Source organism: Pogoniulus pusillus, chromosome 9, assembly GCF_015220805.1.
Source record: "Pogoniulus pusillus isolate bPogPus1 chromosome 9, bPogPus1.pri, whole genome shotgun sequence".
NCBI classification, from domain to species: Eukaryota; Metazoa; Chordata; class Aves; order Piciformes; family Lybiidae; genus Pogoniulus; species Pogoniulus pusillus.
The window spans coordinates 19,304,382-19,321,978 of NC_087272.1; the positions used below are offsets into that span (position 1 = coordinate 19,304,382).

The 17,597-nt window shown below is 39.3% G+C and overlaps 1 protein-coding gene across 9 annotated transcripts in view; it reads right to left on the bottom strand.

Annotated features, from left to right (window-relative positions):
• Positions 1-4,083: 4,083 nt before the first annotated feature.
• The window catches only part of MARCHF1 (membrane associated ring-CH-type finger 1), a 255,582-nt gene continuing 242,068 nt past the window's right edge, over positions 4,084-17,597 (bottom strand). For 6 of the 9 annotated variants that reach the window (XM_064148762.1, XM_064148761.1, XM_064148760.1 and 3 more), the window contains 3 exons: positions 11,190-11,337; positions 7,816-8,061; positions 4,084-6,407 (listed from right to left, as the gene is read on the bottom strand). In XM_064148762.1, coding sequence (XP_064004832.1) covers positions 6,307-6,407; positions 7,816-8,061; positions 11,190-11,337 — 495 coding nt within the window. In that variant the 3' untranslated portion in view covers positions 4,084-6,306. Of the gene's footprint in view, positions 6,408-6,567; positions 8,062-11,189; positions 11,338-17,597 lie in introns of those variants that run through there. The other 3 variants (XM_064148768.1, XM_064148767.1, XM_064148766.1) reach the window with 2 other exon arrangements.

Here is a 17,597-nt window from a genome sequence, read left to right on the forward strand (position 1 = left end):
CTGTAAAAGTATTTTATGTTTTGCCAAGAGAGAGAATTGCACTGCCTTCACCACTCTGTATTGAAGAATTCAGATCAGAAACCAACTGAAGTCCCTGTAACTGGGTTTATATATGTATTTTGTCTTTTCATTTGTTTCTTTTTCATTGAGTTATAGAATGATTTGGGTTGGAAGAGACTGTTAAAGATCATCTAGTCCAACCCCCAAGTGACTCCTATTGAGAAAGCTGTGCATTTTAAAATTTAAGTCGCTTAGGACTTAAAAGGCATAGAAGGCATGCTTCATGAGGCAGCTATTCAGATGCCTTTAAAGGTGTCCTTCAGGAAGGCTCCTAGTAGATTCTCATTTTCAATACTGGAAAATAAAAAAGAGGAAAGAAAGAGGCCAGGGCAAAGCCAGAGATAATTTCACAGCAAGGACATCTCTTGTTAGTGCTGATCAGACTGTCTGGACACAGAAATAAGTATTTAGGTTTACTGTCTGTAGACATTGTAGCAGTCACAGTTCAGATGTCTGTTAGTGATGTGGAAATAATTATTGCTGGTGAATAATCTTTCTAGTACTGGATCCCCAGTAGAGATCTGTGTGTTAAAAGCCGAGGTTTTGTCATGGTCAGTAGTTACGTGGCTTTCCCAGTTGTCTTTTACAGATATCCAGGTGTGTATTTTTGTTGATGCTCAGTGAATGTTAGCCATGAGTGTTTTCTTAACATCTACATTAAGTTTTTCCCTCTTACAAAACAGGCTTGTGCTATTCCTTTCTTGTTTTAGGAAACCAAACCATTTAGGTAACACAGAATTAACCATTGTCCTTAAGCTAAAGCAGAAACATGAATAAGTTTAACAGACACAAAGCATGTGTGAGTGATGACCTAATGTACCTTCAGATGTCTTGTGGTTGTTTTTTAGAAGGCAGAGCTTTGATTTATTTTTTTTAAACTTTCTTAAATTGAGCTGTGTTGTGGAATTGTCTTGATACATAAATCCCAAGGTGTTAAATTGTGATGGAAGCTAAGCCAGGATAATTGTGCTGAGTTAAACCTCTGTAGGTTCAGTTCTTTGACAGATTTTGCCTTCCAGAAGATTAATCTTAAATGTTCACTTTGCTGATGTGCTTTGAAATTTCAAGTAGAAACGTTGCAGAAAATGTCACTTCCCCATCACATTAGATAAAATACAGGAGGAAAATAATCAGTAAGGTAACTGGAAGGTGTCACAGTAACGACAGTATATAAGGCTGACATGCTGGCAGATGCTTTAAAAAGATTGCAGCACAAAGTTGTGAAGAATGAGTCTGTATGCCTTGAAACAATTCAGTAATAAGGCAATATATATAAAATTATGACTTGGGTGGTTGATGTCATAATCAAATATTTTAAGTCATTTCTTTTCTAACTTTAGAGTTGAAGAACATGCTTACAGTTTAGACTCTTGGGTTTGTGGATTTTCTCTCATGAAGTCCATGTGTTCACTTCTTGCTTTGCTGGCTTTTAAAACTGTCGTCTTGGCCGACTGAGTAAGTAATGAAAGAAGTACAGCTTATGCACACAAACTTTTTACACTGAATTATCGGAAAAAAATCTCACATCGCTGCTAAGTATTCCTATTTGAATAGAAAAATAACCTAAGCTTAAGTTGATGATGTACAAGACCAATTCACCAGCTGAGTTGATGCAGAGTACTAATGCGGCAACGGGAAAGAATAAAAAATAACCCCAAAGCTTTCTGTTTATGAATTTTTAACTTCTGTGATCAGAGTTTTTGTACTGAGAGACCTAGAGTGGATGTAGCTGGAGTCTTTTGCCTCAGATTTATAATGGAGATAAGATAGTGGAATCTTTTCTATTTCCAGTTATGTCTGTACTTCAAAGCCAGCTCTTAGGGTTTTGTATGGTGATGAGTTTCTTTCCTGTGGCGAGGATAAAAAAAGACAAATGTTCTCAGAAGTTCTGAACTGTTACTCTGTTTCTTTAAAATTAAAATGTAGAAATCAGCTGCTGTTAACAGCAAAAAAGGGAAATATTTATGTGATGCTCTCTTTTCCTATAAACTTCCTATAGAGCACACACTGAAATTCTGTTTGTTTGTAGCTAAGAATTACAGACTGATGTTAAATCCTCCATTATAATTCTTTGTAATTGACAGAGCCTTTTCTGGTTCAAGATTAAGCTCATAGAAGATTCATTATCAACTTCAGATACAGTTTCACAATGTCCTTGTGTTTTTAGTTTTCAGCTGCACAGTTGTAATAGTTAATACTCAAGTTTCTTTAATTTTCAGAGCTCATATCAAATGTACAAAGTTTCAAAGAAAAAGGTAACATTTTAACATGGAAAGCACTTTTATATAAGAACTTTTAAAATATACTTTATAATTTGCTACACTGTGCTTTGCACTATAGTTACCAAGCTATACTTCTACTCCAGACAGTCTAGTAAGGAACAGGCCGAATTACATTGAAGCTTTCAGCTGAGTTGTTAGTTGTGCACTGATTCTGGAACTTAGTTTATTGATTGTCAGCTGGAAGGAACCAGCCTACTTCAGTAGCAGTACAATTTTTTTGTGTGTGTCAACAAAGCAAATGTTGTTTCTTTTAAGAAGCAACAAAAAGAGTCATAGAGCACCACAAGGTCCGTTTTATGCAGTGGATTAATTACAGTTCTTTAGCGTTGCAAACAAATGTGTCTAATTAATGGCATTGTTCACCATGGCTTTCCAGTCTGCTACACAAAGTCTGTTTGGAAGAGATGAGACTTCTGAGATGTGGATAAACAAGTATACAATGAAGCACTTGACCTCAGTATTGTATTTATCCTTTTTTCCCCTACCAAATTACCTGTCAAATCTTGTGAAACTCCAGTACATGCAGTAGAATGACAGAATGGTTTTAGGTTCAAAGGGATCTCAAACATCATCCAGTTCCAACCCCCTGCCATAGGCAGGGACACTTCCCACTAGAACAGGGAGCTCAAGGCCCCCTCTAAACCAGCCACAAACACCTCCAGGGAGGGAGCAGTCGCAACCACCTTAGGTGACGAGTAGGATGCCACAAGTCAAAAGGGCAACATATACCAACCACTTTCTGAGCCATTCTTAAGAAGTTCAACAGATATACTTAAAGAGTATCTTAGGTGTGAATTTTTAGCCTTTGTCTTTAATCGCAGCAGCATATTTGCTGATGTCTTTCATGACGGTGCCATTTGGGAGGATGGAGTTAAGGATCCAGAAATATGTATGCTGGAGTCCACTTTTTTTTTGCTAGACAGCTGGCAGATAGGAGAGAGTAATCAAAAAGAACATAATTGTTTCTTGTCAGCAGAAAAAGTTCTTCACTTAAGGAATCTTCTAAACTTGCTTTTCTAGTAAAGGACAAAGAAATGCCTGCACTACAGATGTCTGCTTGGCCTGTTTTGTCAGTCTCAGCAGCATGCAATAAATATATATCCTTATGTTCTAGTTCTTTCAAGAGTAAAGATTCCTTATAATTGACTTCCAGGCTTTTTTCCTCCAAAGAAGTAAGTTTTACCAACTTCAGGTTCTCTAAGCCTTGACTGCTTGTGTTGCAAGGACTGACTCATTCACATTTATTAGAGAGAGAAAAAAAAAACAAGAAAACCCTGTGATTCAGTTAGTATTGGTCATCAGTTTTTGCAAGTCAGTTTGCCCAGGACTTGTGCTCTCCAGCACACTGAATCAATTCTGTTCTTAACCATGTAAAATTTATGCAAGGTTATCTTCTGAGCTTCACGTCATAGACAGTGAAAATGGTGTACTCCATTCAAAGGGCTTTTGGTTTATTCTTTAACTGACTTTTTTTTCCACTTTTGCCTGAAGCTTATGCATAACAGCCTCAATATTTTACTGGGAGGAAGGGTGTGAGTACAGCACATCTCTCTGTTCATGGAGGTACAGAGAGCAAAGTGGACACTGAACAGAAATGGGTTTTGTTTTAGTGGTACTCTTCAGCAAGAGATTCAAACTGAGGACATTGTTAAACTTTCCTGCAAGACTGTGGTCTTCCCAGTTCATGTTCAGCATGTGATGCTCTATGTGACAAAGTGACAGATGTAGAATACTACAGCAATTTGGGTCATTTGTTTAATACAAATACATTTTTTCACAACAATAAGCAGATATATTACTTTTTTTCCCCTTACCTTCTGTCTTTGCAGTACACATTCACCCACAATAACATACAGTTTTCTTTTGCAAAAGAGAGGGAGTTAAACAAGTAACACAAACTTGTAGTTCCAAATACTATACACAGTAAAATATTTTCATCATAGAGTGAGCTGCATTATTAAAAATGATGTTTGTTCTGGTGATAGGGAATTACTGTTTCTTTTCTACACAACAACTATAAACACTGCCTTCAGACAAAGCAGTGTGTGTGAATGGCACAGTTGGGGGGAGCTGCGAATCTTCATAATGCTAACAATAGTCAAAAGTGGTACGTTTGTACCAGTTTGAAATAAACTTTATAATGCTTATAACTTAAGACAGGGAAAGAAATGTGCATGTTCACAAATTCAGAGTGTCTTATTTAAAATTCCAGATCTAACATCAAATTACTTCTACCTACCTTCATTAAAACTTTGCTTAAACAAGAATACAGATTAAGCTTTTCAGCAAGGTTCTGCTCCTGTGGGTTTAGCCAGACTAAATTCCACCATGAGCATATATGCCTGAGATGCACCGTGGCTACACAAGCAGTTTGATACAGATCTTTATTTGATGTATCATTATCTAAAAGTCTTTGAATGTATCTCAAAACTATCAGCATACTGTTTGTGCAGGATAGAATCCTGTAGTTATTAAACCAATACATAAAATTGTGCTTCATGTGGGAATGAAAAACGTTGATTGATAAGCAGCTGCCTAGTGTCTGTATTCTTGCACCTTCCTTATTCATGCATGCTGTATCCAAAACATGTTGGTGTGAATAGCTCCTTGCCATTTCAAAGAGGTTTCACTCTGCCTCAGACACCAATTGCAGTCCTGCATGAAATTCCTGAAAGCTCTAAAACAGCCTGTGCAAGGGATGCACAGGCTAATACTGTAATGCTTTAAACAGTTAAAAATCGTTTCAAGCCTGCTGTAATCTCTTGCTGCTAACTTGTCTCATTGTCTGTCTTGTTTTGCTGCTGTCTAAATCAGTATTTTAGAGGGAGAGGAGGCATTTCAACTGAAGTCTTGCTCCTTTCTGATAACTAACTGTAAACTCAGATGCACACAGAGTTGAGTGCCAAAACAGTGTTTAGAAGTAGAAGTTGCTAGTATAAGATTTTCAAAGTTGTCTGTTCTGTTGCCAACTCTAATTTTGGTGGATGTGACAAATCAACTTTTAGAAGCCTCATGTGTTTTTCTTGAATTTTATACTTGTTCAAGAAGAAAATGGGAATTAGTTTCCCATAAACTATAAAAATAGAGGAGAAAGTACTGTTAGTAGGGTCATGATGCTACAGCAGGTCCAAGAAAAAAGGTAGCTGAAGAAGCAGGGTTACTGCCACTTAAAAAGGAACTTTCTGGTTATTTCAGAAATCTCTTAATTATCTTCCATAATAATGTTCTGTGTCAGTTTTGCTATGCCTCATCAGATTTTATTGTAAACATAATTGCAAACATTTAGATGCAGCTAGTAATTTTAAGTGTCTAACTTCAGATACCAGGTTTACTTTTCAGCAAGTAAATTCACACTTTTTGAAAGCCATGCCTTTGCAGACTTTTCCTTAAAAGATGTGCAGCTGGTTAAAAAGCATTCCCATTCCTTGGTACTGTCACTGCTTTCTGAAGACTTTCTGATGTCTTCTCCACAATTATAAACAGATAAATTATTTGGTTACTCTTGCCTGTCATTTCAAGTGAGAAGATACAATTCCCATTTGCATTTGTATAATTGGAAAGTTATTTTATCTGAAAAGTGCATGTTGTCATGTGGAAAAACTTAACTCACCTGGAATAAGTTAGAGCAGTTTATCCATATGTATTTAGGACCTGTTCAGGCACTGAGATTGTGTTCTGTCTAGCCAGCTGACAATCACTTAGTCACATCCAAATGACGTGAGCAATTTCAATACAAAAGAACATAATAGTCTGATAATAAGACACATTTCTTGCTAATAGTGCTACTTCCAGTATTCCCTGAGCCGTAAGCTGGTAAGCACATTCACAAAGGAATGCAGTATATAAACTCCAATACACGTTCAGCTCAGCTACCTGGATATTGCAAGAATGGGATGATTTTGTTTAGAGTGTTTAAAGAGGAAATTTACCATTATAAACTGCCAGGCTGCTGTAGAAGTCTAGATCACCTGTAATTCTGGCAGATTTCCCCCTTTGGATGAACCTGTGCTCTGCTATCCTCTTTAACCTGGATCTTTATTTGCTTGTTTGCTTTTCTTTCTTTACCTAAATACAAGATCAAAAAAAAGAAGATAAATTTTAACTTTTTTTTTTTAAATATACATAACATTCAGGCCCCAGACCTGTCCATGCCAGTACATGGCTACTCCAAGACAACACCTGCTGTTATGTCTTGATGGTAAACATCACAGGTATGAGAAATACATCACAAAATCGGTTCTTTATGTATAATTCACCCTGTTGGACACAGAATTATATCTACATTCATTTATCTATTGCACCTTTTAATGCTATTCACACTTCATTTTTATATGAGAACGCTCAAAACAGAGTTAATAACTGAACTGTTGAATCTCTAACACCTCAACTTTACCTGTACAGAGGGAAACGATTGATTTATTTTTTGAATCAGGAAGATAAAAACTAACTTTTCAGAACAAGGAGGTAATAGCTAATGTTCCCTTAAGATATATAGGTATATTCTCTTTAACATCTACCTTTGCTGTATCACGAATCTTAGAAAGTAAAACCAACAGTTCTGCGTGTGTCAGCATTTTGCAGACCTTTGATAATAACACAGCTTACTTCTCTGTGACTGCAGTAAACTGCATTTTCTCTTTTACAGTTCTGCCTCAAAACTTTGCATACCCAATCTGTATCTCTCACTCTCATGAAGTAAAATAAACAGGTGAGCTGCTCTCCTAAATACTTGTCTACACATTTTCTCCTTCCTTATTTTGCTGGCACCTAAGCAGAGTAGCCGTAGCTTACAGAGACGTGAGTTTATACTGGTTGGAATTGCTTACTGTTCAAAAGCAGAGGCACATGTAAAAACAATGCTACCCTTTGAATGTTTCAGATGCCCTTAGCTAACACAGCTGCCCAAACATTCAGTCTCCACCACACTCACGTGAAGGTGATACAGCTCTTTCATACTCCAGTTCAGTTGTAACTTGGCGGAATACCCTTTTGAAGTATATCTTCAAGAAGATAAAGAGCAAGTAGAACTTAACACTAGTAACCAGATGAAAGGGCTTTGTTTTCTGTAAACAAAAGGGATTATGTCAGCTCTGTTTTTACTTTCCCAGCCATCCAATTGGAAAATAAAATTACTCTTTTGACACTGGTTTGGCATTGTATGTTAAACTTGTTCTCTATGGCACTTTCTACATTCCACTTTCACTACACTTGCTGACTAGTTGATCAACTACTTCACAAACGGTCACATTTCATACAGTAACAAGTTGCTTTGCTGTATCCATTTTCCATGTAGGGCTTTGTGTGGGTTTTTTGTTTCCATAACTGCAAAAAAAAATGCACAGTCATTTCTACTCTTTTAGCATTTGTAGTGTAGAAAACACTAGCCTTACTCTGCAAGGAAGAAACTGCTGTCTCTGTCAAACTGGCATGACTTCAGGTGTTGTTTCTTCTGCTGCCAGCTGAGAGTTTGTACCTGTCTGTGCTACTGGCACCACCACTGTGTCCTTGATGTCTGAGGTCTGAGTGGACGAAGAATTCTTCTCCTCCATTTTTTTGGCAGTGTCTGGGCAGTTCTGAACAAAGATCACTCTGTTGTAGGCTTTCAATCTGCGCCACAGCTGAACATAAACCTTACACTGCACATACATGAAGACCAGGCCCCCTGTGAATCCAATAGCCACCACAACGAGTTTTGTCCAAAATGGCCATTCAAGGACACCTTGAAATAAAGCATTTATATATTTATTACCATTGTTAGACACTGAATATCAAGTACTGAGTTTCAGTAAAATATCTAGGGAAAAAAGCCACTTGCTGAAGAATTCCCAGCTCTGTACACACTACGGGGGCAGTTGTAACTCAAGCAAAAAAGCAGCAGATGTTTCTATCCCATAGGCCAACCAAGAAACTGCATCTGCCTCCCCCTTTTAACCAACTCCACCAGAGTTTGGTCAAATTAAGAAATGCAAGCTCACTGTTTCAGAGGAAGTGTAATGCTTGATAACAGTCAAACCCAGAACATTTGTGGTTCTTCAGTAATATCCCCATATGCAACAGCATGCTTAAGCAAAAATACAAGTACCAACTTAGAAATATTATGCACATTTTCAACAACAGCTGGGTTTTTAAGTCAGCTTAGAAGCATGGCACCATTTAGTGTACCTGGAACACCCACATTTACAAGCTCATTGGCTAGTCTCAGCTTCATCCTGAAGTCTGAGGATAGTATTACAAAGCTAAGGAAAAGGGCCTTGCCTACTTCCTGCATCAGAGAACAAGCTCAATAGGTTTGTGGGTCCTACAGGGAAGGCCTTTGAACAACATTTCACTCAGTGTAGTATTCAAGGTGCCTTGCAGATGCTGTATTCAACTACTGGTGATGCATCAGAACAAGTCAGTGGTATTTGTAAGTTTTACAGAATGCTTTGCCACAGGCAGGAAAGGAATCTGCACCCCCTTTGTGACTGCAGAAGGGTCAGCAGGACCCAGTTTCAAATTCTCCATGTGGTAACCTACACTCCTGTTTGCAAGTCTTGACTTTTAGTCAGCTGTGCAAGTCTCATCAACCCAAGTATTCTCTTTACAATTAAGAACATAGGAAGTGGGCTTAAATAGCAACCAAAAGAATAACAATTATTGCAAAAGCTTACAAAGTCTCTGAAGCAGCTGTGTTTTTTTCTTGTCATGGTAACTGTTTAGCAGCACTTTGAAATAATGTAGTAATTGATGGTGCCAGTCAATAAATTTGTTGTTGTTTAATTTCCAGCAAAATAAATGCAAAGAAAGGTAATGTAAATCACTTTGTGTCTCCATTACTCTGGTTAGTTGTCAGAGTCAAATTCTTCTTACAAATACTTGTTAAATTTGTTCACAAAACGTTTTCCTGCCTTTTTTCAACCTCCTGTTTCAGGGAGGAAAGGAAGTAACAAAGAACACTTTGCTAAGGTGGCATTTCTGGGAATGTGTTTTTCTTTTTACCCCTTTTCTCTGTTTTTCCCTCCTTTAATAAATGTTTTTGGGTTTTTTTGGTTTTTTGTTTTTTTTTAATTACTGTCTCTTTCTGGCTCTTAATTATGAAAGCAGTGTGATTTGCTTCTGACTAAGCCCTGTTGGTGGGTAATGACACTTAAAACCAGCAAGTCACAGCTGGAGTGCTGAGGTCAGAACAAAGAGACAGAGTAAGTAGCTCAGCTTTCCTTTGGAGTTTCTTCCACTCTTTAGCAGTCCAAATGTGTTGTTCCCCTTCTATAGCAATAGAGGAAGCATCATTTTTTGCTTAACTGCAATAGCACAGTGAATGTTGTACCCTTCCGTATGTTCTACCATTGCTGTTTTAACTGACTCATGCTTTATTAGGAGAGACAAAGGATTGTTTCTTCAAGCAGAGCAAATGTACACGAAGCTTGATTCTCCATCACTGATGCCAAATAAATGCTAGAATATGTTAAATATTTTTCAAATTGTCCTTTCTATAGACTAGCAAACATTTATTTGCATGACATATATTTGTAAGGAGGAAAAAGGAAATCCCTTTAAATATTTTGAAAGATACATTTAAAGGGATTTTTAAAAAGTTCAAAGCCACTCCTTGTCCTTTCCTCTGGGCCAGTGTTTTTGAGATAAAAAAGACATTTGTCTGTGAATACCAAAGCTTGTTACATGTTTTCCTCTCATAGGCAAGAAAGGCAGGCATCAGGAGACTCATCAAATATTTAACTACCAAGGCACAAAACTCCACCTGTTTTGCTTTCAATCTTAACTTCAGAGTATACCACAAAGCTGGAGACCTTTGTCCCATCAAAAGTCAAAAGCTTTTTGTCCTCTTCATATTCACAGAATCATAGAATCAACCAGGTTGGAAGAGACCTCCAAGATAATCCAGTCCAACCTATTGCCCAGCCCTGTCCAATCAACTAGACCATGGCACTAAGTCTTTTTATTTTAACACCTCCAGGGATGGCAATTCCACCACCTCCCTAAGCAGCCCATTCCAATGGCAAATCACGCTCTCTGGGAAGAACTTCCTCCTAACATCCAGCCTATACCTCCCCCAGCACAACTTGGGACTGTCCCCTTGTTCTGTTACTGGTTGCCTGGCAGAAGAGACCAACCCCCACCTGGCTACAGCCTCCCTTCAGGTAGTTGTAGACAGCAGTGAGGTCACCTCTAAGCCTCCTGCAGACACTGAACACTAAATTCAAAGACTGAACAGTTCTTAGATTTGAAAAAATAGATCAGTTTGAAATACACTTTTCACATACAGCAAGTATAGTCTAAAAAGAAACCTATTTATGTTAAAACTTGCATTTTGTTACATGTCTGTGAATTTTCAGTATCCACACACATGGAGACTCCACAATCTCTCTTCCACTGTTTGACCACCCTCGCAATAAATGCAACTGGAAGCAGGAATGGATTTGCATGCTACTTAAGTCCCACATGAAGGACTAAGACAACTGGAACATGGTCTCCTGGAAGTTGCCGTTAGGAAGCTTGTTAGGACTCTATCATGTTTTACAAGATACCAAGGTTGAACTGGGTAATAAAAATCAATTGTTATTCTAAGACCTGAACTTGCACTGAGCTGTTTGAATTTGACTCATCTTTTTTTTCAGGGCTTTAGAAATATCTAGATAATAGGAGATTAACCTAGGAGGAACCAGCAGCCTAGTTAAGCTGTTGTAATGATTACACTAAGTAGAGGTCTCTGCAGGGGCACAACATAAGCTTTTAACACTGATGCATTCATTACTTCTGCGTTAAAGCATTTGATGTACTCTTGTATCAGTGAGCTGTTAGTTAAGAGCAGACTGACTGGTAAGACTGAAGAAGGTAAAAGATACTTACCATTATCATTGCCTTGTTTAATTTCCTCAGCTGTTCTATCAATTAAAACATACAACGACCAAACAACACAGGTAATTGCAATTACGTGGAATGTGACTGAACAAACTATCTTCCTCCTCTCGCTTGTTGTCATCTGTAGTTTCTCCCACTGTAATTAAAGGGGGGGGGGGGGGGGGGAACAAGGCAATAAAAAAAGAGGCATAAAATGTTACAGTAAATTCATTAGGCCGTTCTGGTTCTTTCTACCAAAAAAACCAAAACCCTAAGCTGTAATAAAACCAACAAATCTTTCACTTTGGATAATACACGTGGCAGTAGTGTGTGTGTTGTCACTGTAAAATTCGTAGTCTCATTTTCACAGCTTCTGAGTTCTGTTTCCTTGAGAGTGACATCTAAAGGAATTTTATTGCAGTACAGCCATAATTTGTTAATAGACACGTTAAGAGTTTAATACTTATTTTAAGATTACTTGATGCACACTCGTGGTGATAAAAGAAGAAATACTCTAGACATTAGGTTATAATACTTAGACTATTCTTGGCTATTGTCAGCTGCTTAAAATTGGAGGAAAAGAGTTGTGGAATTGACTTCCCTTAAAATAAAAGAAATGCAGCTGTGCTGGGGATTAAATTAAATAAACTTGAAAAGATGGCTACATAGAAATGGTCATATAGGATAGCATTCAGACAGCCTCAGCATGCAAGAAGGATCTTCCAGGCACACGTTAGTGATTTATGACACTAAATCCTAGCTTAAGTTAAGGCTATTTTAAGATTAAATAGGCTACTCTCTGCATTTGAACACGGTAGCTCTTCAGGAGACTTTTTTTTCCTTAATCTTGTTTCTGAAGACATAATTTCTATCAGCACTTCTTTAAAATAAAGCCTTGCTCTACTAAAAGGTTGCTTTTGGAAACAGCTCACAGAACAAAGCATTAAAAAGGAAAATGCCTCCTTTCCAGTGATTAATCAGAGTGGGTCGCCAGCCTCTGACGGTCGACACGGGGACAACCTTCAGTACAGCAGCGACATCTCTCTGCAGTCGCGCCAGGGCAGGACTGAACCGTGCTGCAGCACCCACTCACTGCACGGAGCAGCCACTGCAGCGGCCAGCGACAGCGCAGAGCTGCTCCCCCGCTTCCACCGCTCCGCTGTACACTCGGACTGCGGCTCCTAATAGTTCTCAGTTGCCAGGGCTCGATCAAAATCCCATGGCACTTCAGAGTTTGTTTTCCTTGCTTGGGTTTCTTTGGTCAGCTGCTTTGTTGCTTGTTTGTTTGGTTTGGTTTTGGGAAGTAGCAGATTTCCCTGCATTGCTTATGGCTAGTGTTGGAGATGGCACCTATGCAGCATGCTTAGAGTTTAATCTAAACCAGTATGTCCATTCTAGTCTGCACACTACTTGCTGCTTGTTCACATTTCAAGGAGCACAACTGCAGTAAAAAAGTGACAGTGTTAATGCAATGTCAGCAAGGAGGCTAACTCTCAGAAATGCTTCTTCCTGACGTTAAGTTTAGAGCACTACATACTGGACCAAACAAGTTTCTGTCTTTAAAGCTAAAGCTTGCACTTTCAGAGCTCAAAACAATCTCCAGAGAATTTTCTACCCCTTGCCAGAATTTGACAAACACAAGACTTAAATAACTGAAGTATTTTCTGAGCGATATAGAGACAGAGCAAGAAGTTTATTTACTAGCTGATATCTCATTGTAGCGTTCGATATACCTATTGAAGAGTGAAAACTTTGCCTGCTGGGTTTTGTATGGCAGCCTGGGAAAATGGGAGGCTTGCAAAAAAAAAATAGAAGCACTACAACAAAAATCAGTAATTCATTGTAGCTCATGTAGGCAAGATTCTGTGGTCAGACCAGACAGACTGTGACATTGTCAACACAGTTACCATAGAATCAACCAGGTTGGAAGAGACCTCCAAGATCATCCAGCCCAACCTATCACCCAGCCCTATCCAGTCAACTAGACCATGGCACCAAGTGCCTCATCCAGTCTTTTCCTGAACACTTCCAGGGACGGTGACTCCACCACCTCCCTGGGCAGCCCATTCCAATGCCAATCACTCTCTCTGGGAAGAACTTCCTCCTAACATTCAGCCTATACTTCCCCCAGCACAACTTGAGACTGTGTCCCCTTGTTCTGTTGCTGGTTGCCTGGGAGAAGAGACCCAACCCCCACCTGGCTACAGCCTCCCTGCAGGTAGTTGTAGACAGCAATGAGGTCACCCCTGAGCCTCCTCTTCTCCAGGCTAAACAAGCCCAGATCCTTCAGCCTCTCCTCACAGAGTTTGTGCTCCAGGCCTTTCACCAGTCACCAGGTTACACAACATAGGACCCAGGGACTTTCATCCTTTTTGCAACTCAAGCCTTGCGACAGGCTTTCTTTACAGAGAAAAAGTTACCTCTGTACAAATGAAAGAAAGGATTTTTACCTTAACCATTCACTTACCTTTGGGTGCTTTGTAAGAGTTCAATGTTGAACATAAAGAAAAATCAATTGTGTTTTTTAAACTCTGACGCTAGGTATTTTTGTCTACTAGAGAGCAGATCCTGTCTTAAAGTTTCATTGCCATGTATACAGGTAGTCTCATTGTAGCCATTTTGCTCTCTAACATACACAAGTGTCGATCTGAATGCCCACTTAAAAAGAGGTTTTCCATATGGAATTTTGAAGTCAAAGAAGAGAGCTGGTCCCATTACTCTAAATTATAAATATGGGGTGGATGGGACATGGATGGACAGGAAAAAGAAGATTAAAAACCAATGACCAATTGGCAGAAGAGGTAAAAAAGGCTCATAAACTTCTACAGGAGAAGTATATTAGGAGAGAAAGCTAGCAGAAATGCTGACACCCCATGATCAAATGCAGCCAGAAGGCAAGTCAAAGCCTACTGGACTCTGCTTCCTCACTCCAGCCCCTTTTCTTCTCGCACAAGACAGTGTGTCTGCATCTGCTCTATCCACATGCACCTTACCACACCAGAAATAAGCTGGCTGACAAAAGACCCTAGAGAGACCACCAGGGCACGGGTGCTTATGGAACTGGAAGACTCTGCAGAGCATCTCATACTCCCAAGTTGGGAGACACAAATGGAGCAAGGACATCTGATTACTTGGGAGCATTTAACTGGTCTTACTGTCTTCCAAAGGTGTATTTCTGTTTTGCACTGTCTTAGCTGCAGTCCCAGTTCTTCATTCACCTCCAGTCAGGATGGGTTGAGCTCAGGAAAGAGAAATTCAAATAAACTTTGTACTCTGCTCCTGGTGATCCCTGTAGCAACTGAGGTAGTTTTCCTGCCCTACTCACGTATTGTAGCTTGCAAACAGAGAGTACTACGTAACCACTGCCACTCTCTGCTAGATGACTGATGTCAGTAGATAAGCCAACAAATTAAGTTGCCCTGGAGCAGAAAAGTGTTATCCCATTTTAGGATTTTTGCAATAGGCTTAAATAAGTTTTTTTTTCTATTCATGTTAGCAAAGACTTGATTAGACAAAAGTACAGTTATGTGAAATAAAAAATAGCTTGAAAATCCATAACAAAGGCCACGAGAAAAGAGTATATTTAGCTTTGAAAGCATCAACCACCTGTTACTTCCAATTTATAGTCCAGGACTTGCTATAACCTAAAATCTGTATGGCTAAGTTTGCCAGGTACTACCACGTCACACTCAGTGCATTAATGCCTCCTTAATCACTGATAAATTCATCCCACTTTGTATTTTGAAGTTTCTGCAGTTCTCATGGCTCTCTACATTCATGGTGGCAAAAATAAATTGCATCACATTTTATTATCTTCATTGATCATCTAGAAAAATGTGTAACTGTGAGGTTGATGACACTGTGACATACCATGAACAGTGTCACAAAGAACAGAAAAATAACACAAAAAATATATGCCCAGATGCATTTTTCCTTGAAAATGTGTGTGTTAATACTCCTAAGGTGCTCTAGAGACTGGAAGGAGAGAGAGAAATGGAGGACTAACAGCCAGAAGAGACACTTGTAAAAACTTGCAAATTGAGTCACTAAATTGACAGACAAACACCGCAGGTTTTGCCCAGCCTCCTCTAGGGCACCCCTTCGCTGTTGTGTATCACCAACAAAGTCCTCAGTCCTGGCAGCAATACAGCCACACACTGGAAGTCATCAGATGGTTTAAGGTCTTGCAAGCAAGTGCACGAATGCCATTATGCTCCACCAAACAGGTGTACTAAAACACTTCGTAACATCTAACAACCACAAAACACTTGTACAAGTCATCAAACAGACCCACACCAAAACAATACATATCCTGAGAAGACAAACGCTTGTGAATGAGCTTTCCGAACATTACACTTGCACTGCGCTCCGCAAACCACTGGAGGGCGGTAGGCGACTGCATTCCTGCTTCAGATTCCCACCAAAAAACCAGAACCATCGACGCAAAGAAGCTGGATTGTAAATGGGATCAAAACCACTCCTCCCACCCCAACTCTTATTTACTCCTACTTCTGAAGCACAAAATATACCTCAGCCCGCATTCCTGTGCTTTACTGTGGCAGCTTTACTATAGCAGCTGTAAAACTACCCCCTTCCAGGTTTATGCCTCATGTTTTGGTTGGGTTTTTTTTTCTTAAAGACTACCTCGCTCTGAAACTTCAAGGGGGTGGTTATTGATTTCGTAACCCACTCTTGCAATTACAAAATGTATTAATGAATCTTCTGAGGAAAGAAGAAGAAACAAAAAGGGGAAAAAATGCTTACATACAGGGAACATCTAATTCATATGTACTCAACCACTTCCCTTTCCTGTAGCAGTCAGAGAAAATCCCGGACATTTGTTTTAAGAAGTCTGCCTCTTTGCATGTCATTTCTAATAAAAGCTCGCTTAATATGCAACAAATAAACACAGACAGTTTTAAGTATCCTACGAAAACATATTTTCTGTGGATGTGGAGATGCTGCTTCGTATTCTAGGGATCCCAACACAGAGGTAGGAATAAATCTGAAATTCTAATTCCCTCCCATGAAGTCTTCTGCAAAGTGGTTTTATGATCACCCAGTGCAGAACTAAGAGCTTCATACTGCTCACACAGAAGCTGTTGCCACACCACAGAACTGCACTTTGCAAACTCTGCTGCTTGTGTTCCTTACCCCCACTTTCAGATTGTAGATTTACTATCTGCTTGCCCCCATTTGCCCCCCATCTGTGTCTTTGTGTTGCCTCCTGCTAGTAGCAATCTTCTGTCACATTGGCCACAGTTTTCTCTACGTAGATCTCCTGAAGCAACTCCATATCTACTTCAGGTCTGCACATCCACACCTCTTTTCACACTACTGCTGAAGGTTTCTAAGCTGGAGGGGCTCAACACTGATGATGTCCAATTGAAAGTGAAGTTAATGGGCTGCTTTGCAACATGCTGTGAATGCTTGGACTTTTAACTCCTGGGTATTTTCAATAATCTTGTTTTGTAAAATTGCTTGTAAAGAGGCCTGACAGGGAAATCCAGTACGGGCATGGCATGGCTAATATTAAACATTTAGTTTGTTCTGATATTTTACTCCCTATACATCACTTAGGGAAAAAAAATTACAACAAATGTAATGTAAACAGCACCCAGAGATGGAAAGAATTCCTCCTGCTCTCACCTAAAGCCAAAATCAACATGTAGCATATTCTGAGTATTTCCTACAGTCTAGAGAAAGTCTTTGTGTCAGTCTCTAGCTTGAAACAATCATTGCTGCAAAATGAAGGTTAAAGTTGCATACTAGGGGCTGCTGTAGAAACCACACACTGCACACAGAGTAGGAATACACAGAAAGCCATCTTTCTTACTTCAAATCTGACCTGAAGCATCTACTCAGCGCTTTTGAGTAAAGCTCTTAAGAACTGGAGCAGTGTATAACAAAGTTAGCTGAAATGAGAAGATGTGTTAGTAGTCTGAACACGTAGCCCAGGGTCATTTATCTTCTGTGACCTAGCAAGGGGTTTCTGGTCACTTGTTGCACCACTAATTGGCTGAGGCTTCACAGTAAACTGTTCGCTACTATCAAGCTGCCAGCTGGAGGAAAGCTGCTGCAATAGCAGTTTGCAGGAATGGAATTTAAGCAATGGGTGAAGGAGAAAAAAGTAAGAGTAATAAAGGACAACAGGGCTTCACACATATCAGGAGAACAAAACAGCCTTGTGCAGCATTGATGAAAAACGGGACCTTTGGATTTGAATTAAAGCATTTTGAGCCACTCTGTGTGTGCTAGTTTGAAGCAGGCTAGAATGTTTTGGTGAGAAAAAGTAGATTACAGGCTGTGAAAGTAAAACAATGGTGATGTCAACTCCCCTCACAGTCTCGCTGAGATGTATGGGAACAACAAAGAAAAACATTAGATAACACTTTTGCCATTTTGTCTTCACTCTCT